At 40.5% G+C, this 24549-nt stretch overlaps 1 protein-coding gene across 7 annotated transcripts in view; it reads left to right on the top strand.

The window, feature by feature from the left end:
* Positions 1–24549, top strand: part of Saf-B (Scaffold attachment factor B) — a 307055-nt gene that overhangs the window by 12835 nt on the left and 269671 nt on the right. For all 7 annotated transcript variants that reach the window (XM_067138304.2, XM_067138300.2, XM_067138303.2 and 4 more), the window contains exon 3: positions 18370–18662. In XM_067138304.2, the coding sequence (XP_066994405.1) occupies positions 18370–18662 (293 nt within the window). The remainder of the gene's footprint in view (positions 1–18369; positions 18663–24549) is intronic.

Here is a 24549-nt window from a genome sequence, read left to right as displayed (position 1 = left end):
GCCATATTTTAAGCTAACAGAGAATTTCACTCCTTGAATCTGGACAGTTAATTGAGAGTTACATGTATCAATGTCCTCTCTGCTCTGTTTCATGCTCAGAGCAAGATTTAATGCTTGCTAATGACAATGCCATAGGTGTGGCTCAGTTTTGGACAAGCACCATGTAGGCGTACAGTAAATTTGGTCAATTTTCCTTTGTTTGTTAATTTTTGTAAATAGTCTAAATTATTAGTTAATTTTAAAGATATGATTAAGTATGTTTCTAACACGAGTAAATAAAATTGAGCGTTCAACAGAATGTAAGTCTTAACCAATGTTGATTAAATGCCAATGTGGTTAAGTTCTTTGTTAAATTTTTCTATCAGGCAGTTAAATGTTAACTGAGGTTGAATAAACTGGCCCTGATAGGCATAGTAATTAGTGAAGTGAAATACAGTGGACGCTCGTTATCACTCTGGGATGCAGATAATTTGATAATATTAACCGATTAACAGTAGCCGAAAAATAAAAATTGATAGGTAGACTACTGTATTTACTCGTAACCTACAATTACTACAATGAAACATACTGTTACACAGCACTGCAATACAGTTAACTGTCTTCAGCTATGTAAAATAGTCTCTAATTGTTTGTTTCTGGTTGTCTCTCATAAGTCTGTTAATAGTTCTTTCATATTCATGTTTTTGGAAGTCTACTGACCTACGTTGAATACCTTGTCGCAAGATACCTAGTGCCTGTCGCATTTCAGCATTCGTTGGTGTTCAGGAAGTTTTGTCAACATCGTCATCATCAGCATCGCTATCTACTGCTCCGTGTTCTTCACCTCTCATATCTAATTCTGCGTAAGTAACTGTGTCACATGTCGTCTTCTGTCTGTTTCGCTTCAGTAATATTGCCCTTACCAGTGTTCATCCATTCCTGAAATTCATCTTCCGTTAAGTTCAACGTTCTCCTCTACTTCTGGTAACTCTCTTAAAAATCCCCGATGCAGAAAGAGTTCCTTATTTTATGAGCCGAGACATCCCATGACATGGCTAGAAGATGCAGGGCATCGAGAAGTCTGGTTGATTTGGCAGGGGCACTAGTTTTATGTGAGTCCTCTAAGATTCTTCTGCGCATTTCATGACTATAATACGCTTCATTCCTTGATCGCATTGTTGAATTAGTGAAGTCTTATTTGCTCGTAAGAAAACTACGTTGATGTTGAGCTTTTTCACAATGTGTGCTGCACAGGACCAGCAAAACTATTTCACAGTCCAGCGTATTATCCCACTTCAGTAGCCATTCTTCAAAAATCAGAGCAGTCACCTATGCATTAGTGTTTGAATGATAGTCCACTGGAAACTTTTTGAGGCCTTTAAAGCAATGTAGATTCTTACTTTTCACAATCACTAACAGTCTTTCCCTTTCACCAGATATACTCCACAACATAAAGCTGTTACTTGTTCCTTGGGGGTTTTACAGCGTTAGCACTTTCATTTTTGAACAAGTGTGTTCAGGCAAGGTGGGATAATACAGTGCAGTCTCATCAGCATTACGTACACACTTAGGAGGGAATTCAGGAGCAATTTTAGGCCAATCCTCTTCTATCCACCTATCAGCAGCAACATATTCAGCGTTGTCCTCACCATGCATTTGTTTGTACACAATGTTTTCTAGTTTTTTTCCAACGGTGAAACCATCGTTCTGTTGCCTTGAAATTTTTTTCCCTAGTTCTCCTGCCTTTTGTTACATCAGAGGACCGTCAACACAAGCATCCTTCTCACAAACATTTGGGAACCAAGGTTTCTAGAGCTGATTGAGAATGACAGTCTTTTACACCACGATTTTGCTTACAGTTGAAGTTTTTGTTTTAAGAACATTGTCGCGATTTTTCAATAGCTTAAAAATTCGTGACTCCACAGCAGCATTGCGTTGACTCGTAGGTAATTTGTTATAACGTTCTATGATTGAAAGTTTCTCTTTAATAACCAAACCCATGGCACTACAGCCCTTGAAGGGCCTTGGCCTACAAAGCGACTGCTGCTCAGCCCGAAGGCCTGCAGATTACGAGGTGTCGTGTGGTCAGCACAACGAATCCTCTTGGCCGTTATTCTTGGCATTCTAGAAGGGGGCCGCCATCTCACCGTCAGATAGCTCCTCAATTCTAATCACGTAGGCTGAGTGGACCTCGAACCAGCCGTCAGGTCGAGGTAAAAATCCCTGGCCTGGGTGGGAATCGAACCCGGTGCCTCTGGGTAAGAGGCAGGCACGCTACCCCTACACCACGGGGCCAGCGTTTCCCTTTAATGGTTAAGTCTTTACGTTTGCTTTTCACACTAGCACTACAATGCTAAGAACTTAACAGTGCGAAGGCTAAGACTAGTGAGTGGTCCTTGGCAGTCTGCCTCTGTGGTGTAGTTGTTAGTGTGATTAGCTGCCAACCCGGAGGCCCGGGTTCGATTCCCACCTCTGCCACGAAATTTGAAAAGTGGTATGAGGGCTGGAACGGGATCCACTCAGCCTCGGGAGGTCAACTGAGTAGAGGTGGGTTCGATTCCCACCTCAGCCAAACTGGAAGTGGTTTTCCATGGTTTCCCACGTCTTTCAGGCAAATGCCTGGATGGTACGTAACTTAAGGCTACGGCTGTTTCCTTCCCTCTTCCTTGTCTATCCCTTCAAGTCTTCCCATCCCCCACCAAGGCCCCTGTTCAGCAAGCAGGTGAGGCCGCGTGGATGAGGTACTGATCATCCTTCCCCGTTGTATCCCCCGACCCAAAGTCTGAAGCTCCAGGACACTGCCGTTGAGGCGGTAGAGCTGGGATTCCTCGCCGAGTCTGAGGGAAAAACCAACCCTGGAGGGTAAACAGATAAAGAAGGGTGGTCCTTGGCTAAACTACCGTAAGGGAAGAAACAGAGAAAGTGTATGCAGGAGGGTTACCACCTGTGCTGACCTGTTTTCTACCGTACACTTGCTACAAAAGATGAGACGTGGAAGTGGCCTTGAAAACAGGCGCAGTGTAAAAGCTGGCTTTTAAAGGTTGGGAGCGTTTTTTTTGCACTCTACTTGCATACTTCAAAATGAAATCCCTGAAAACAAATGTGATAACTAGAGATGAGAATTATAGGCACTAAAAACAGTTAAAATAGGCAGGCATATAGGCTCTTTAATTAGCCAAACTGGGCACTAACGTGTAAAATAGGCAACGAAATAGGCATGAAAAAGTGACTTATAATTTAATAACACACTCAATTTACAAGCAAAGTTTCAAAGTTTTCCTGTAACAATCTTGTTCTCTCATGCATAATGTTTTTGTACTGAGAGAAAGATCTCTCAACACCACATGAAGTGATTGGACAAAACTTCAGTGAAGTCACTTCATCTGGTTTTATTTCACTGACAGCGGCTGCATTCCCAGAGGTTCGGTCAAAACTTCCCCTGACTTCTTCCACAATTCTAAATGACTCCACCAGGGGTATGTCACTGTTCTCCAAGTTGGTGATTGCTCCCTGCAGCTTGTTGAATTTAGAAGACTCCGGTTTATGCAGGAGCATATTATAGTTCAGTTATGAGTTTCGACTTGATGTTTGAGTGCTGTCTTTTGGCGGAGGGTAAGTGAATTAATCAGTAGCCAATCATAGGCAGCCGATCGCTCTGATAGAGCGCGTTAGACTCCAGTTCTGGTTCACAGTGTTGTCGATCTGTTGCTTACTGAAACCACATGCTATCAGCCGTGTATTGCATTGTGCTCAGTTCTTTTCGCTGTCATTGTGCTTGGTTTTTCGTTTATATTTCGTAGTGTAGAGTTTACAAATGTATTTTTAATAGTATAGCGTGTTATATTGCAATGAATAGTGTGTAACAAGTGATCTAGTTTATATAGTGGCTTAGATTAATATTTCCTTCGGTAGTTGGTTGTAGGTTAATTTTAGGCCCGTGTGTGAATTTAATATTCTGTCATGTTGACACGTACGTCTAAGGATGAAACTCCCAAGAGAAGAAAGCCCTTCGGACGCGTTACTCCACTAAGGAGCCAAGCTCGGGAAAAGTGTTTGCAATGTTAGGGAGTATTTCGAGAAGGAGAAAGATAACGGCGCGCCTCTCTTGCCTGTTGCCAAAGCAGTTCAGAGAACAACTGATGCGACCAAAATTAACAGGAGCACAGTTATAAGTATAGGGAAGGAGAAGTACTCTGCCGAGGACCAGACCGCGGGGCTGTCCAAACTTGGAACTCAAGGGATGAATAGGAAGAAGCCTAAATCGGTAACCTAATTACTCGTTTCAACAAGATGCGATTTGTCGCCATATTTACGCCTGTTACTGTAGGAAAGAATATCCTACTCTTGAGAAATTGCATCATCCTCTTGAAAGCAGTGAACTTTTTAGTGTCAGCAAATCTTCTCGTAGAAAAGTAGTTAAGAATGTGGGTTTTAGGTACAAGAAGTTTAACGGGCGAAGAGTGCTGATGGAGAGAAGCGATATCGTGATGTGGTGGTGTAGATTTCTGAGAGAGATTATTGACAAGAATTTTGATTCTATTGTATGGTTGGACGAAACTTGGTTTAATGCTTCTCATTCCCAGAGCAAAGGCTGGACAGATGATTCAGTAGAGGGCACTATGCCAGTACCTGTTGGGAAGGGGGGCAGAGTCATAGTGATTCACGCTGGTACTTCACAAGATTTTGTGCCAAATTGCTTGTATGTGTTCCGATCTAAGAAAACCAGAGATTGCCACGAAGAAATGAATAGTGTCACATTCCAGAAATGGTTTGAGGAAAGCTTGCTGAGCAACTTGCTTGAAAAGAGCATTATAATCATGGACAATGTCCCCTACCACTCTGTCATTCTTGACAAAGCACCAACAATGGCAGCTAGAAAGAATGAGCTGATTAAGTGGTTGAAGGAGCACAATATTTGGGTTTGCGATGACATGAGGAAGGGGGAACTCATGCATCTTGTGAAACAAAACAAGCCCCAGTGCCCACTTTATGTGGTGGATGAAATAGCCAAGAGGCATGGGCATAAAGTAGTTCGCCTTCCACCATACCATTGCCATTTTAATGCAATAGAACTGATTTGGGCCCAAGTGAATGACTACGTAGCCAGGAATAACAGACTTATTTTCGAAGCCGTAGGCCGTATAAGTGCGGAAGACTGAAACAACATTGTGAGACACACACAATCCGAGATGATTAAAGCTTGGGAGAAAGAAAGTTGAAGACTTTATTATCTCTTTAGGGTCAGGTGAGAGTGAAACCTCAACAGATGATGACAATGCCGATAGTGACTCAGAAATGAGTGGTGTGTTCCCTTTGTAGGATTATTTCCTTCCATAGGGGAGATTGAATCTAACAGCAACGCGAGCTCTTCTACACGGTGAGTAGAAATTTAATTTTCTCACGTTTTATCTGTTCGAGCATTATCATATTTTTATCTTGTAGCCTTATCCTAAACGTGTTATGTATTATTGTTCATCTTATGTGAATTATGTATATTGCTACAAAGAATAATAATAATAATAATAATAATGGACTTATATTCCCGTATATACATTTTTGTTCATTTTTTGTATCGTTAATCATCTATTTCAATTCGTAGCAATTCGGCACCATCGTCTGACTTCCGGTTAACTGTCAAGTCGAAACTCATAAAAACGGAACTATAGTTCCCAACACCGAGCTCTATAACTGCAGTCGCTTAAGTGCGGCCAGTATCCAGTAATCGGGAGATAGTGGGTTCGAGTCCCACTGCCGGCAGCCCTGAAGATGGTTTTCCATTGGTTTCCCATTTTCACTCCAGGCAAATGCCGTAGCTGTACCTTAATTAAGGCCACGGATGCTTCCTTCCAATTCCTAGGCCTTTCCTGTCCCATCGTCACCATAAGACATGTGTGCTGCAACAAAGCAAATAGCAAAAAAAAAAAAAGTTCCCAACATTGCAGTGCATAGGTCTGAAGAAAATGGTTGTTGGTCGCTTCCGAAAGTGGATTGGTAGAAAGGCTGTGTTGATGCAGATTTCTGTACGCGTATCAGATGCATCGCAGTATTTCTAAGTTGATCTATATGGTATTTTTCTTACATTTGATCTGAAAAATAATACAGCTGACATAAATTACATTGTCCCTCTCTTAAATTTCTACAGTTCGGCTAATTGGCAATGATGCTTAGTATATATCATGCATATGTATATATCAAGTCATGCAGCAACTGAAAAACAATAAAGCACCAGGTATGGATGGAATCTCTGCAGAGGAACCACACTATAAGAAGCTATATATGATCTAATTATGAGTGTGTGGAGTACAGAAGAAATGCCTGAAGACTGGTGCAAAGGCATCATGCCCAATATACAAGAAAGGGGATAAGTTGGTATGTAGCAATCAGAGGGATCACATTGCTGTGTACAGTATATAAGCTGTTCACATCCATCCTGAAGAAGAGACTAGAACCCCTGGCGGAAGAAATTCTAGGAGAATACCAGGTAGGTTTCCAGAAGGGAAGATCCACCATTGATCAGATATTTACTGTTAAACAAGTGTTGGGAACGGGGCGTAGATGTGGTACAGATGTTTCTCGACTTTCAACAAGCATACGACTCTATTGACGGGGATAAATTAATGGAGATATTAGAGTTCAAGATGCCAGAAAAGCTGGTGCGACTGGTGGAATTAACTATGAGAAATACAATGGTGGGAGTGAAAATTCAGACTGAAGTAGGCAGCTTCTTCGAAGTGAATCAGGGATTGAAGCAAGGAGATGGCTTTGCACCAATTCTATTTAATCTGGCACTAGAATCAGTGATTGGAAAGTTAAGGGTGTACACCAGTGGAACACTTCTATACATAATAGCTCAACTAGTTGGATATGCTGATGACATTAATTTGATGGGAAGAGCAAGGACAGTTAAATAAGCATTTGAAGACTTAAGTAGAGAAGGCAAAGAGATTGGACTTTAGATCAATGAACAAAAGACAAAGGTAATGGTGTAGGCTCGGAGAAGTATACAAATGACCAACTTGTCCCTGAAGGATCCAAAGTGGAGGTGGTGGATGAGTTTAATTATCTTGGTGTACATCTAACCACCAAGAATGAGGAAATGGTAGAAATACAGGCAAGAATTCAAGCTGCCAATAGAGCATACTTCGCAGTACTACCTGTAGAGATATAAACCAGAGCCGAAGAGTTATGCTATACAAAACCCTCATTCGCAGTATAGTGATCTATGGAAGTGATACGTGGACCCTCCCAAAGAAAGCCGTGGAGAAGATAGGTTCTTTCAAAAAGAAAATCCTGAGGAGAATCTATGGAGAATTAGATGTAACAATGAACTATATTCCCTGTATGGGGAGGCACCCTTGTCGCATGTCATTCGAATTAAGAGACTTAAATGGGCAGGTCATCTAATTAGGATGGAAGAACACCGAATCCCAAAGAAGGTATTTTTAGGAAACTTTGGAGGAGGAAGGCCACGTAACAGATGGGAAGATGGTGTACATCAGGACGCAGCACACATCCTCAAGATCTGGAATTGGAGAGTTGCTGCGCGAGATCGACAAGTTTGGTGGAGAGCAACTATGGAGGCCATGACCCGAAAACGGGCCGTTGCGCCATAGGTAAAGTAAGGTATATATCGTGCACTTCTTTCATAAGAAAAGCCCACTAGAGATGATGTTTCTAGATGTACAAAACTTTAAAGTAGGAACAAGGGAATTAGTGGTCCATGGAAATATCTCCTCAAGGATTTTCAGTTGTTATTTGGCAGTATCGTGTCGTTCACCGGGTGAAATACATAATTAAAAAGACGTGAAATGATACCGGAGTATCGTAGAGGGGAGATCAATCCTTTTTGCTTGCCAAGAACCCACCAAGTTGGCCCTAGCAGTACTCTTACTTATACTAGAAGAATTGTGAACATTTTATTTGTTTCTATTCACCGTCTTTGGTCAGCCGGGTCAGCTGTCATGAAGACTATATTCTGTTGCCTGCAATAGATGCCTGCATCATGTGTGCCTACAAGGCCGCCACCCTCGTTGGAAGTTAAAAACCGCGTAATTTGAAATTGTCGTGACATATGCCCATAACCTTATTTTTGTCACAATTTAGCAAGACTCTATAGGGGATGCTAGAGGCTTGTTAACCTGGGAGCTTATGCCCTCAGACTCTTTGCCCCCCCCCCCCCCCCCCAAACACAATGGTTATTAACGGGACCTCACCAATCGAGACCAAAGGTCTTTCTGCTGGCCTGGTCTTGTGTAGATAGTCTTGGCAACCTTGTAAAACACGCTGTGGCATCGTTCTATCTGGGCTAGATTGTATCTGCAACATGAGTTTCGTGAAGGCTTAGCGGAAGTGTGATATATTTTACGATTTTTTAAAGGGAGTTTTAAAAATTCCATTTCAGTTGTATATGTCTATTTTGACAGGAAATTAATCTCAGTTCAAAATACAGTTTTCATTTTCATCCATTCTGTGACAAGAGGCCACAGGCGTTCTAATTCCTCGTTCATTAATTTAATGATTTACATTTTAGCAATATAAAGTATTGAAAGTTCATGACTAATACAGCATTGCAACAAAATAACTTGCCACAATACATTACAAAAATAGGCCTTTATATGCTGCAATGAAATGCGATCATAGTTCTCAATCACAAAAGAGATAAAAGGAACAAACGACGTACCTCCTTACAGCAAGCTTGACAGATCCGTAGTGAAATTGGGATCCCCTGTGATCCACTGCATCAGCCAGTAGGACTTTGATTTTTCTTTGGGCATTGTCGCAAACACACTTCTTCTTCCACTTCACAATAAATCACAACCCGTTCTGAACATAAAACATACGTGTACAACAGTTCGCATCGAAAGGGAGGTACAGGGCATATGAGTTGTGCAACATACTTCGCCGTTGACTGGTTCTCACATGTCTTAGGAGGTTAGAGGGGTTGAAGGCTTCGAGGTCAAATTGTTCCTTGTTTCTGCAGATGGAAATTTCCCTAGAACTATTTCTGGTGACTTCTGATTTTTTTTCGTGGGGTAAACAGATACTGAGAAGAGAGATTATTCTATTGAGTACACTAGCTACAATATAGTGCACTGGAAGAAAATCGGCTGTTTTAAAATAGTCAAAAGGCATGAAATAGGCAGGTATACTCCAAATAGGCACAAACCCCTGAAGTATGCATTTATAGGCACAATAAAACCAACGAAGCTAAAAAGACCTTAAAATGGATTTATATCTCAAAAGCCTAAGTTTCTGAACACAGGAATAAAATAGGCAAATTCCCGTCTCTACTAAATGGAAGATGTTTAATGTTTCAGTATTTGTCCGTACAGGACTTCATAAAAGTGATTATATAATGCGGTTGATTACATTATCCGTGATTAGTCCACGGCATCCACTGTATCGTCTATCCTGACACACTTGATATTAATTATAAACCGATTAACATATAGCCCAATAAACGCACAGTCCCAATGAAACTGCGATAGTTCGTCCGTTAATATCAGGACTGCGACTGCTACCAGAAATTGGGATAATATGACTCGATATATTCTCACTAAATGAAATCTTTCGCGTGAATAGTGTAGAGTATACATGCACTGCCGTGAATGTAGAATTGTACGGTATATTACAGTAATCATGGCCAGGATGCAATTGAGTAAGATATCTTGATCCCCATGCATAAACAGAGGAGAGGAACCATTTTGGGAAACTAATAATCTATAACCAGTGGGTGGTTTTCACTAAGATCCCTCATTTACACCATGCATATTGTACCACGAAAAGTTGTAGGAATGAGCATGAGAATGGTCGTTGGTAGTGTTCGGTTCTTAGGAGCTGGTACAGAGAAAGGAGGGTTATTTTGTAAAACTTAAATTTATTCAACTGGCTTGGCGCATAAATAACTTCATTATTTTGCATTGAAAATTAGAAATTAATTAGAAATTAATTGGAAATTGGAAATCTCCTCTGTTAGATTTATTCTTGAATATTCCAATAAGTATTGTGAATCCTGATAAATTCTTGTGGTGAATGAAATTTGACAAAATAAACTGATTTCTTTCATTAATTTCGTAAAGTAAATATCGCTTAGTAGTTCTACAGTTTTCTAGAATAATTACTTGTAATGCCTACTGTTTCTCTAAAAATATTCACTTGTAATGCCTACAGTTTCTCTAAAAATATTACTTTAAATTTCTTAGGGTGGCGTGCACCATCTTGGAGTAAATTACAACGGAAGTAGCGTTTACTAAAGAAGTCCATACTACAGAAGTAAATTACTACGGGAGTTATTTACTCCGGAAGTAAGAGTTGAAGTACAATTTACTCTTTTAGTTACTACTACAGAAGTAGCGTTCGTTACTCGCGGAGTAGTGCTGTGTTCGTGTATCTTCTTTAAAGAAATCCAAATAGATAAGGTTATGTGCGTTAGGAAACGGGGGGGAAAAACGTAAGCGAAAAAGATAAATGCTTGTTAATAGAGATAATGACGAACTATGCAAAGGATATAAGGTGTAAGAAACACAACATAAAGATGCTGGATAAGAAAGGAAAGTCGTGACGAAAGAATTCAATGCTTCGAGTGACGGAAAACTCAGTGAAAAGCGAGTTAAGATTCTGTAGAAGGACTTAAAAGCAAAGCAGAAAGTCATGGACACGCGGGAAAAATTAAAACTGATGGCGGTTTCTTCATACAGATGGCCTACATCCACAGCGAAATTTTCCCATTTTCACACCAGGCAAATGCTGGGTCTGTAGGCCCTACCTTAAGGCCACGGTCGCTTCCCAATTACTAGGCCTTTCCTGCCCTATCGTTGCCAAAAGACCTATCTGTGCCGGTGCGACATTAAGCAAATAAAAAAAAAAAAAACTCTTCCGATTTCTGAAAAGTTCACCGTTGTCACCGAGAGGGCAATAAATGGGAATATGCGCGCAGTCACAGTCAATTGCACCCACGACGTGTGGAAACCTGCCAACGTGAACAATATCCTTTTATTTTCCGAACGATCATAATCATTTGCAGGCGTACCTCCCTCTTAGCCTCAACTACTGCTTTAAGTACGCGATGAAAGATACGGCTAGCAGTTGTGCGGTAAACGTTAATTAGATCACCGGCAACTGTACCGTACTGAAATGTTCCGGTACGAAACACTCGTAGGGCACACAGCAACTGTAATTTTAGAGATACAACAAAATTAAGACAAGAATTCAGCTGTAAGTGATTTCCAAGTAGATTTAGAAGGAAAGTAAAGGATTCCTTCCTAAGACCAAATACGTTCCTGAAACTCGCCGTGTTCACATTACACGGCTATCGCCTTTCACGCACTGTAGGCCTACGCACTATTACATTTCCCATCGTTTACTGCGTCGAGATCGTCGATATAATCTAAGTAATCCATAAACACGTTTGAAACTTCTTTCCTCTCATATACGGCACGATATTATCATTAGTCAACAAGTCTAAACTTAGCTTACTCCATGCACGACGTGAGAGTAAATTCTAACCTATATTCGTACGTTATTTACTTCTTTAGTAATATACTACAAGATGGTGCTCTTCAACATTTTACTCTTGTAGTAATTTAGTCCAGGAGTATCTGAGAGGACTAAAATACTTCGGAAGTAGAACTTACTCTTGGTTGGTGCACGCCACCCTTAGTCTTTTTAACTTAGCATTTGAAGTTAAATTAGCACTGGAAAATAATAAAATGACTTTTCATGAAGTTCGTAATTGACTAGTGTTATTTAGCATATGTGAATGATTTCAAAGTAATCACTGTCTTTAACAGTTCAAAAAATTTGGTCTTAAATGCACTCATATCACCTGAATGTTCATGACGCTGGAACTAGGGAATGCAGTTTTATGAACAGTATCTGTAACTCCTTCGATGGTCCTACGATTCAAAGATATGAACTTCATTAATCAACGAAAAGATATCTATTAGGTTCAACCTTTCCAATGCTAATTACGTGTTGATACAAATACCTTTTATTCAACTTGGGGACTGGTTTTGACATATAAAATGTCATCAGCAGCCATAAAATGAATAACAAATAGATAAGCAAAGACATAATAATCAAATCTATAACTGTCCATTCACATCATGTGTTAAGATAAATCGCTATAACAGAGAGCAATCTTTAGAGAACTAACACTAACGGTTAGTACAATCCAAAACGATTCTATCCATTCCCAATCCCATAAAAAAGCAGCATACTATGGTATGGTAAATGGAGGATTCACCATCCCTTACACAAAAGAGACCTTCAGAATTAACTATTGTGCGATCCAAAGCTAAATCAAACGGATATAATGTACAATTTATCAATAAAATCAACACAACTAAAAGACTTCAAATTTCTTAACAGTGAATCAGTTGAAAAACAAACACATTCCTCCTTCACGTTGAATAATATAAACATACACCAAATTACTAATACATTCGGGAAACATAGCCAACAAACCAGTAACCATTATTCTGATTTCATTAATACATGTACTATCAATCAAAGAATTAAGTTTTCTCAATCAGGTGTTTACAAACGGCAGTGTGAAAGTACATATACAGTAGAACATTGATAATTCGAAATGGGTTAAATCAAAATCTCACCTAATTCGAAGAAACTCTCATTCCCCTAACATGAGAATCGGTTTTGCATGTTACTTAAATTGTTCAATGCGAAATACGGATAATTCATAATTCGAAGTACAATGTTGGCCCCATTACCGAAAATCAGGCTTTTAATTTGAAACTGCCTTTACATTTTAAAACAATAGTATGTTACAGAGTAATTTAAATTCAAAATTTATATGCGCCGAGAACGCGTGTTCCGGAACGTGGAGGGGTAGCTTTCCGCAGTTACACTCACTTCGGTGTGGCTGCAGTGTGCTTCATATTTGCTAAGTTGAATGAAATTGAAATTCTTTTGTATTCAACCTTTTAAGGAATGCCGTAATATCATGCAGTAGGCAGTGTGCGGAAGAACAGAATTCGCAAACACTGCAGTTGATGAAAAAGCTTGGCTCATATAATCAATCATAGGCACCCAACAATGTTGTCATTGCCGATGAAACTGCATTGCTTTCTTTCAATGCCGAGCCCAAACAGTTTTATGGATTTAAAGCAGAAAGTGCCAGCCGGGAAATCGTGCAAAGGTGGGGGGTCATAGTACTGTGTTGCAATGCACACGGAAGCAAGAAATTTTGTACCCCGTCACAGCAAAGTTCGAGATGCCACAATGTTTAAGGGCCTCGGGCACTTTCCATAAAGTACGAGGCATCTAAAAATGCAAACAGTACAGTAATCCAAAAAATTTGCAGTTTGCACAGGGGAACCAGCATAATTTATCCTCGTCTTTGAATTGTGCGATTTTTTCCTTTCGTTGCGTGAGGTTATGTTTGTCAGTGATTTATCCAAGTGCATTATTTGAACATCGTTAATGCACCTTGTTGGATATGTTTCAGAAATGGTTTTTCTATGGCATTTGAAAGATTTTAAACTGTGAATCAAAGTGATTGCATGCATTAATGGGTCTTAGAATACTTTGTGACGTGGCAAGTGTTTACATTTCTGAAGTACAGGAGAAGTGCCATGGCGGGAAATCGTACATGGATAGATTCATAGGAATGTTCGATTAGCCAGGATGTTTTAAGGGCATCGGGTACTTTCTGTGTGAGTACAAGGCATCTAAGATGCATGCAGTACAGTAATGAATAAATCACTTGCATATGGGAGCCAGCATAGATTTCTCCTCGCCTTTGAATCGTGCTTTTTTCCCTTTCGTTGTGTGAGGTAATGTTTGTCAGTGAGTGAGTGCATTTGAATACTGTAAATGCACCTTCTTGGGTGTAAACTGTGAATCAAGGTTAACTGCATGCAGTAACCGGCCTTACAATATTTTGTAACGCGGCAGGGGTTGGCACGTCTAAATTACGAATTGGCGGTTAATTCAAAATCACGCACAGTAGAGTCTTGATTATCCGACCTAAACGGGACCTGGAGTATGTATGATCACCAAAAATGTCGGATAATACCAAACAACTTTGAAAAAGAACTGTCAAACAGGAAGGCTGTACTCTAGTAAAACAATTACATGTTGTATGGTACTCTTTATTGAATTATCAATTCAATTGTACAGTACATGCAGTATTGAACGAAAGCATTCCAAATGTCTTAAGAAAAGAAACATGTCAACAATGTCTACTTGCCTGCTGATCCAAGTTTTCTTGCTGCGAGATCCCGCCATCGACGAAAAATCAGCACCTCTGTTGCGCTTGTTTCCGGCTGTTGCTCAACGTAGGTTAATGCCATTTCCAATGCACTTAATCCTTCACTGTGAGTCGTTTTCTCCTGTTGTTCTGCAATGCCTCGTTCTTCACCATCATCATCCTAATTTCCATTAGCTTTCACAAAATATCAGGGTCAGTTAGTTCAAACAGCTGATCTTGTGCACACCACTTACATCTTCATTCGTAGCATCCTCACAGCCAGGAATGCATTTCAGTAGAGGCAGAATATTTTCCATGTCTTCTTGTATCACCTCTCATTGTTCAACCTCACTCAACAATATGTTCCAAGACTTTGTTAATGTCCTTGTTTCAACTTCTTCCCAAGATTGCACTATCCAGTATGCCACGTCTTTCATGTTGATTCGTTTTAATTTTTCGATCATGTCGTTGCCATTGTCCATTTTCTCTATCAGGGATGAAAGGACTTTCTGCCAATGTTTCCAGCACACCTTCGTCCATTGGCTAGCATGATGACGTCACGTTAGGAGGGAGAAATGTGAACATGACTGATGTCACCACTCTTAAGTTGCTCTTCATTTGGGTATGATGGAGCGTTGTCTAGTAGAAGCGCTTTTCTAGGGAGACTGTTTGAAGCTAGAAATTTTTCCTCATCTGGAACAGTGTAAAAATCCAGTCTTTAAAGATGTCAGCAGACATTCAGGCAGCCTTCTGATTCGTGTAATGGAATCAGAAGAGCATTAACAGAAATGTTTTTAAAAGCCCTAGGCTTCTTTGCTTTACCGATCATGAGCAATTTTGCTTTTAAGTTCCCAGTAACATTACTACAGGGAAGTACAGTAACTCTTCCCTTACTACACTTGTAGCCAGGTGCTGGCGTCTCGGCTTGGGCTGCGAGAATTTTTGATGGCAGCATCTTGAAATTTAGCCCAGTCTCATCACATTTAAAAATCTGATCACCGGTTAATCCTTCAGCAAGAATTATTTCTTGAAATTCCTTTTTAAATTTCACTTCATCGGATTTAGCTGACGGTTTTTCTCCACAGATATTAAGCTGCCTAATGCCGTACAGTTTTTTCCACTGATCTAGCCACCCCGCACTGGCAGTAAAATTAGGGTCCCCTTCATTAAACTCCTGGAAATACACCACCTTTTCTTGTGGAATGGGGCAAGATATTGGCAGGCCCTTTTCCCGGTGTTGAGTGAACCAAATAAATAGCGCTTCACTTACTTTTTTGTACTCGCATTTTTTCATTGTTTTTCTAATTTTCAGTGCATCACTTGTTGCTCTGGCAGAGCACCACTTTTCAATTTCTTCCCTCTTTTTTTTTCCCAGTCTCCCACTGTAACACGTCCAACACCATAATCTGAAGCCACTTTTTGAGGAGTTTCTCCTTTGCCCAGTCTCTTTAATGTACTCAACTTGTCTTCCATAGAAACAATCACTTTCTTCCGTTTACTCGCCATACAGAGGAAATGAAAACTATAACATCCACACCCAACCAATACTACAATGAACAATGACTGAAGACTTGCTGCACCCAGGAGTGGTCCAATATCTCATGCTTACCATGAGTAAATGATTATATTTGCATGGATCTGTAATGTGTAGAATGCCCACCGGAGAGCACTTGTGATGGGACCGTCCTGTTTTTACTAGTCAGCTGCTGTGAGTCAGCACAGTTAAGCAGCACGTGCAGAGAGGACTACGTACAGTATGAAGCACCTGTGGTACCAACTGACACATTACAAAGCCTACCCATCAATTGGCAGCATTTAACAAGTGGTCGCATTGTGGGACTGCACAAGTTTGGTTGGTCGTATCGTACAATTGTCAGGCATGTGGGCCATTCAGATGTCACAGTGGCCTGATGTTGGACTGAATGGGTACATGAGGGCACCCATCCACGTTGTGAAGGTTCGGTCAACCAAGAAACACCACCCCGAGGGAGGACCGTTGTATAGTGCGCCAAGCATTGCAGGATCCCATAACTTTGGAACCCGCCCTCTGCGAAAATGTACTGGGGACCCAACATCCCAAGAGTTCCTGCACAGTGTCACATCTGCCGGACTGGGATCCCACAGCCCCATGCGTCGGTTGTATGTATTTGGAGTGGTGCCTTGCCCGGGAGGCATGGGCAAAAGACGACTAACGTCGCATCATATTCAGTAATGAGTCCCGCTTCTCCATACCCTCCGATGGCCATCATGTGCGGGTTTTGCGGTGCTGAGGGCAGATCCTGCCCATATTTTGGAAAGAGACACAGGCGTAATACCTGGCATCATGGTGTGGGGAGCCGTAGAAGATGCATTCAGGTCACCTCTAATGGTGCTGTGGTAGACTTTTACGGCACAGCGATATGTCACGGTCATTCTGCGTCTGCATGTCCTACCCCTTACCTCACAGCACCCTGGGACAGTGTTTCAACAAGATAATGCAAGTTCATACACAGCATGTGTCTATGAAGTGTAGAGCATGTTGAGGTCCTCCCGTGGCCAGCAAGATCCCCGGATCTCTCCATCATGAACATGTTTGGGATGTCTTTGGAAGGGGACTCTGTCCCGGTACCAGCCTGTGGGATCTACAGAGACAGCTGCAACAACTGTGGATGAATTTGCCTCAGGAGAGTATCCAAAGGCTGTTTGACACCACTCCGAACTACATAAGGGCATGCCTTGCGGGGAGGGGAATGCGACGCCTTACTGACTGCCCATATTGTAATCAGTTCCATACACATGGTCTTTCAGTAGCATATGTGGTTTCATTCACTTTCAACCACTCCTTGGTGCTTAACATTCTTTGTCAGGTAGTGCTGGAGGTTGTCGCAGTTTGATGTCTCAATGAGCAGATATTGTTTATATACATAACATTTTTTTTTTGCTTAAAGTAACAATGAACATTAAAGCCAGTCATGCATTGGTTATGGAAAGATTTACGTGCCATCAAGAATAGTGGGTATGAGAGAAAACATCACAGCTTGTTGAACAGAAAAAAAAGGCAAAAGGTTGCTAGAAAGTCAAGCAAGGGTGCTAATTCCTGAATTGCAGTGTTATAGTGGTAAAACAAAGGCTAAGACAGAGTGGCTGGAGTTGAAGGCAGCTAAATTGCAAAATGCATCTGTAAAGAATGCCAGGACTTGCTTATCATCTGGTCCCTAAGCTTCCAGGAACCAAAATCAGTGCAATGCCCTAATGAAAGTTCAGAAGGGAAAACTTCCCTCCCAGTGTAGAATAATGAAACAAGCTTTGCGCTGAACATTTTTCTCTGGTACTAAACCAACCATCTGTAACAAAGTGCAATGTGTTGTTGCCAACATTGTCAAACTTGATGTGCTAGATATTTATATTGGACCTGGTACATAACAAATCCAAAACAAAGTATGGTTGCTGAAAAACAAAGCTGAATTAGATCAGATATCTTTAGGGGCCCTGAAATGTGGAAGAAATATAGAAGGGTAGGAAGCAGTATTGTCTTAACAGTTAGTGGCAATGTGAATGTGTGCTCTAGGACTGGAGTCGAGGTATGGTCAGTATACTGCCAAAGAAATGCAACCTAAGTGACTGCAAATAATTATAAAACTACTATCAATCCTTGGGGGAAAGTGGGTATATGTTTGCGTGAAGGGAAGGCAGGTTTAATAATGTCTTCTGTAACAACCGATCCTAAGAATCATTCAACAGAGTACAACCCCTGAAGCCAAAAATCCGCTTCGTGAATTTCAAAAAAAGCATTTCATTCAGCTCATCATGGAGAATTGCTGGGATTTACAGTCTTTCTTCCTATTCATTCACACATTCCCGAACATTTATCTCAACTCAGCTGCTGCATCTGGACTTCACCTGGCAGTGTAGATTTCTTCAACATTACAAGAGTAAGACAAGGAAGAAAATTATCATTCTTGTTTTGCTCAGCTACCAGATTTATTGGGAGAAAACTGTCTTCCCACCGTAAGGACACTGAGCTAACATGAGTGCGTCAAATATTGGTTTTTCAGTGAAATGTAGCAGTAGTTTGTGAACTGGTATTTTTATAATGTTGTTTATGTGAAAGATATTGAAATGATTACACTTTTCTGATAAGATTTTTCAAGGGAATTATTATTGTTACTATGTTGTTTAAAGTGTACTCCTGCTTGTTTCAGAAAGGGGTGAACAGGACACAGAGTCAGAAACCCAGAGTAATGCTGATGAAAACCATGACCAGTCGATGGATGTTGATGAAGATAAGGACAAAGATGATGAAGACGAAGAAGAAGAGAAAGTTGAAAATGGTAAAGAAACCGATGGTGCTGCAGAAAACAAACACAGTGTGAAAGATGGAATGGATGTTGATGAAACTAAAGACAGTGGAGCTGATGGTACCCAAAAGAATGAGGGGACAGATTCTGCAGTTTCAAGTGGAGGTGATGGTGAAAAGGGAACAAAAGGCGATAAGGTAATAGTAGGATGTCTTTTTGCACATGATCTATTTTATTCTTTTCTGTTAATTAATAACTGTTATTGTTTGGGTCATTTATCATTAAACTGGTTTCATGCAGCTCTCTGTGTCAACCTATTCTGTGTTAATCTTTTCATTTCTATGTAACTATTGCATCCTACATCAACGCTGTTCGTCATATACCTCGGTCTACTCCTGCAGTGTTTACTGCGTACACTTCTCTAAAATAACTGAACAAGTCCTGGGTGTCTTGAGATGTGTCCTATCATTCTCTCTCTCCTTCTGGTCAAATTTCACCAAATCATTCTACACTCACGGATTCAGTTCAGCATCTCTTCATTTTTGATTCAACCTAGACATCTCATCTTCGGCATCCTTCTGTAGCACCACATTTCAAAAGCTTCTATTCTCTTTCTGAGCAGGTTATCATAAATGTTTCACTTCCATACAATGCCACACCTCAGATTAAAGTCTTCATAAATGCCTTTGTAATTCCATCAATGTACAAAGTGAGCAAATTTTTCTTCGAAAGACCTTCCTCGCTTGTGCTACTCAGTATTTTATGTTGTCCTTACTTCTGCCATTGTTATTCTACAATGTCTTCTTTTTAACTTTGGTCACAGCACCACTCTGAGCATGCCACGTCTGGAACAATGACACACACTAGCAATTACAAATTTCTTCTTCCATCAGGTCTTCAAAGATTGGGTTTAGAATGAGGTCTATATATCAGTCAGCATTTCTTTAATGAAAAAATATAGTCCCTGTAATTATGTGAGCAACAAACTCCCATCTTTACATCGTGAAAGGGTCCGGCTCCATGCTGGCCTTTGATCACAGGGGCCCCGGGTTCAATTCCCAGCAGGGTAAGGATTTTTAACCATCATTGATTAATATATCTTGTGCGGGGCTGGGTGTATGTCGTCTTCACCATAATTTCAGCCTCATTACGACCCACAGGTCGCCTACGGGTGTCAAATGAAAAGTCCGGCACCTGGCGAGCTTAACAATTCCCCATGCCTCATCACCAAAAATTAAAAGTACCAGGTCACCATATCCGTCATGAACAGACTGAAGCAACCCTTCACAATTGCTGCTTAGATTCTGAAGCACGTATGTGGTCATGCCTCTCCCACATTCTGGAAAGTCAGAGAAAAAATTTTGCTCATGGAACGTCAGGGAAATCTTCCCCATTGATGGATTTGAGGGGATATTTTTAGGCTCTAGTGTGCTGTAACACAGGCTATTGTAGCATTTCTTTTTTAAGTATTTTTTCACAAGAACTGCACAACAGTTTTACAATTTATGTTGTGCCCTTGTAATTTTTTTCACCCATATTTATATTCTTTTTTTATTTAATTTCTAGAATGCTTTCCTGAAACTCGTGACAATGGCTAACAGTGTACATTTAATAAACTTAGGCTAGACAGCAAATTGTTTCACGAACAGAGTGGTTGGTTGGACATATTGGTAAATGATACGTCGGCATATTGTAGTGTGTGTTGTAAATCGTTCAAACTTAGTCATTTCGTAAACATGCAGTCACTTCTCATGCTAAAGGACCTACTCATATAGAATATAACTCGGTCTTCCCAGCAAACAATTTCTTTCGAAGGAATACCTCCATTTGAAGATACCAGTGTAGTTGGTCCATTATTGGACATTATACATTTTCCAGCTAACTCATTCCTGGTTGCCAGCGTTTCAGCCTAGTGTGTTAAATAGGGCTCATCAGTTGGTAAATAGCACACCCACCAAGACGCATGGCTATTGCATACCGTGGCATGGCTCACTCTCAGATCCGAACAGCTGATTTCTCCTTTAATTGCTAGTTCTTGCGCTTTGAAATATAGCATCTCGTGCGATATATTAAAGCCATCATTTCGCACTTCGTCTTCCAGCTCGGGAAACTTACCAGTTTTTGCTTATTTTTGTAGTGTTTTCCTTATATTGTGCGAATCTGGAAGCAACTGCATGAACTTGCCCAGCTCTGTAACTCCGTTTCTCCATAAGTTAAGGATTCGGCCTACACAAGAAAACTTAACCGATAAACAACTGTGAAACGTGAAGACAGAATACATTTACTTCTCGACAATACAACAGATGGACGATACCTAATGCTGTGATCACTTGACTGCTTGGACAGGGAAACACTCCCAGTTCAGGTGATCATCTCTACTGGACAGGTAGCGATAAGCATATTGACAAAGACGGAAGAGTGAGATGGATGGCCGAGTGTAACTTACTGGCTAGGAATGCGGCCTTCGGGCGGGGCTTTGCAAGTTAGTTATTTTTGTTACAACAGCTAGCCTTAACCATTCTGCAGGTGGAAAGAAGCAGCTTGTTCTTGTACTGTCGTGTACAAATTACAGTTACATCAGTTGGTATAGTTCAGATATGTAGGCACGTCCACGGAATCTTGAAACTTTAGTGTGTCTCTTTATGCAACGTCAGAAATTGCGCAGGGATAAATAGGGTGCAAGATATATGCGGTGGCGAGTTACAGTGAAACCTCGTTAATACCTTTCTGTAGAGGACGACAAAAAAAAATAGTGCTATGCGGGAATACCTACTATCGAATATCCCTTTAAAAACTATCCAACAGCGAGATAGCTTCACTTTACACATTAGTACATTTTACATTTTGTGTGTAGTGTTTCAGGAGACACAGGAGGGCACTAAAAAGTGAAAAATGGAGAACAAATATCAATGTTAAGGTAACAAGATACTATTAAAAGATGTGAAAACACAGAACAGATGACATTCTTTTGCCTTTGGGCTCATAGAAGTAGCTACAGTATCTACATATTATAGCAGATCACTTTCTTCCAGAAACAATTGTATAATGAATCGTTACTTGAAGCCTTAGGTTTCTGACCAGTGGGTAATGAAACATGGATTTCTGGTCACTTTGTTCGAGAATGAATTTTTCGCGAGGTTATACAGTGAAACCTCGATTCTCCGTTTTTCGAGGGACCATGAAAATAAAACGTATAACACGGGAAAACGGAAAATCAGGGAATGAATGAAAACCATCAACAATTTGGCTAAACATCACAAAAATTAAATATGTATAATTATAATCTTACATAAACTCCTAAACCAAACCAAACTACAGCCCCAGTGGGACTTTGCCTGCCAAGCGACCGCTGCTCAGCCGGAAGGCCTGCAGATTACGAGGTGCGCATGGTCAGTGCGACGAATCCTCTCGGCAAATATTCCTGGCTCTGTAGATCGGGGTCGCCATCTCACCATTAGATAGCTCCACAATTAAAGGTATTCACGTAGGCTGAGTGGACCTGGAACCAGACTTATATCCAGGTAAAATTGCCTGACCTGGTCGCAATCGAACCCGGGCGTCTGGATGAGAGGCGGGCATGTTAGACCACAAAACCGCATTAATTACTGGTACGCGAGTTCAAAATCTCGATACTTTATATTCAGTTTTACAGGGGAATCTTCGCCAGTTTCCCGTGAAAACTTCTTTCAGTTCAGCGACTTTGATTAGTAGGGGCCTTATTTTTTGGTGAAATAAAACTGTTGATTTCGGTGTTAAAATTGACACTATTTCGGTAGGTATTTCGTGAAATAAATTGTTATACTGATCGATGTTTCCTGCGAAATCTTCCTTGTAGCGTATGGGGTAAATGTAACTGACTTTGTGATAAGGGGTTTTAAAGTGAACTCTTGTAATGTATCAGTGTTATTAAATCTTAGAAAAACCAACTATGCAAATTGTTATAGAAACATATAAATCACTGATACTTCGAAATGAAGCTAGGTGATCTACCCTGTGATATATATCTATACATAGCCTACAGTTTTAGACGTTGAACTACTTGTCTCCAAAGTACAAACTAAGCATGATTTCAACATTATCAGGATGCAGAGTTGTGCGACAGTCAGAAAGTGTCTTTGTGTAAGTAGAGAACCTTCTCTCGCTAACCATATTATACGTCGGAAACCATAATGCTTGCGAACACTTGGATGCAAATTCACTGTGGTATTTTATAAAAACCTCCTAAAACTTTGCTAACACTGTCTTCTTTCACTTCCTCAACCAGACGTGCTTTCATTGCATTTTGCAAAGTCATATAGCTCTGGAAGATGTTCATCATATGCTCTTTTTCCCCGGTCGGGGATGAGTAGGTCAGATGGTTAAAGCGCTGGCTTTCTGACCCCAATTTGGCAGGTTCGATCCTGGCTCAGTCCGGTGGTATTTGAAGGATTTCAAGTACGTCAGCCTCCTGTCTCTGGTTTACTGGCATGTAAAAGAACTCCTGCGGGACAACATTCCGGTATCTCGGCGACTCCGGGAAGCGTAAAAGTGGTAGTGGGACATAAAAACAATAACATTATTACTACTCAAACAGGCGATTTATTTACAATAGGCCTACCAATACCGTCATATTTTACAGTAAAGACAGTATTATTTAATCTTTCCTTTTATATTCATTCTCTTCCTCATGCCAGGATTATCCTATTTTTCTAGATGAATGTTGGCTTGCAGAAATGCTTTTTTTTGTGTCTATTACAAGTTGCTCTCTATAATTTTTCAAACCACCGTTTATTTTACGTGGGCCCTCCCCATCATATTACTACAGGCTTCAGGAGTAGGCCTACCTCTGGCTCAGCCTCAAAGACATTACCGACCTACGGTCGTGCAACTATACTTGCGCATTGCAATACGTACCCATGGCCAGTAGGCAGTAATGTTCGGTCTTTGAATGTTAAAAGCTTAGCGTAAAATCGTGAAAAATTGTATATATATTCCAATATGGCAATCCACATCACATACGAGTGTTAAGCTATTAGGCCCAGTTAAGAATTGCTGGTACATCTAAAACAGAGCGTACGTTGAACATTCAAGCTTGAAATTTTCTTCACCAAATGGAAACGAAAAATAATTCATGCAGTAGAGGGTTAATTAGCTTCTTTCTGATTCTCTGCAGTGTATATCGCACGTTTCAACTTTACGAATATTACCGGTACACTATTGATACATTAGAATCTTTCTTGCAGCATCAAATACATAGAACCCCTCACTGTTGTATTCTTCGGCCCTCGAAAAACCTGTTATGACTTCAGTTTTCGGCATTGTTATGCTTAAATGTTGAATATTTGCCGATAAATGTTCGTGAGTAACGAACTCTCATTGCGCACTGCTGTATCTACGACCGGTCTGGTATCTTCTTACGACCACAACGCTATTTGCTGTAATCGATAACAGATATTGATTTTTATCGACTGCCTTAGAGATCGCGGAACTGAACACACATACTTTCGATACACAGTGCGTACCGCTTTGTGTGCATTTGTGTGGAGAATATACAGTGCTATCAAGTAAATGAGAAGGAAACTACGATAGTCAAGTTCTCAGAAGCATTTACACGTTTATTGGAGAGCTCTTCCGGTGCCATTTCTCATTTTTCGCGCGAAGTGGTGCATATTTCGTGATTATTTGCGCAATTCGCGCAATAAATCAAATTTCGCGATATTTCGCGAGTTCATTTAGCTAAAATACGGTATTTTTAGTGCCTGGGAAGTTATATATAGACAATAAAGAAGATATTAAAAAAACTCGTGCATATCGTTATTACCGAAAAATACGGCCCCTATTGATTAGGCTAGCCAAACTCTTCGAAAAATCTAATAACGCCAAGCCAAACGACAATCGACCACAAGTACGGTAGTTTTTAATTCTCTCATCTAATAAAATAAAGCACATTAGATACGAAAGCACCCAAAATGAATGCGAAATCCGTTCATTTCTTAATCTTTCATTGTAATTTGGTCTCCGGTATACTGTTCGTAGTCAGTTTCTGGAAATCTCGTACCGCGCAAATTAGGCCTACGTCGACTTTTAAAGGTTATGTTGAACTCG

This window comes from Anabrus simplex, chromosome 1 (assembly GCF_040414725.1).
Source record: "Anabrus simplex isolate iqAnaSimp1 chromosome 1, ASM4041472v1, whole genome shotgun sequence".
Lineage (NCBI taxonomy): Eukaryota > Metazoa > Arthropoda > Insecta > Orthoptera > Tettigoniidae > Anabrus > Anabrus simplex.
The sequence above is the reverse complement of the archived record's forward strand: the minus strand, read 5'-3'. Positions and strand labels throughout refer to the sequence as shown.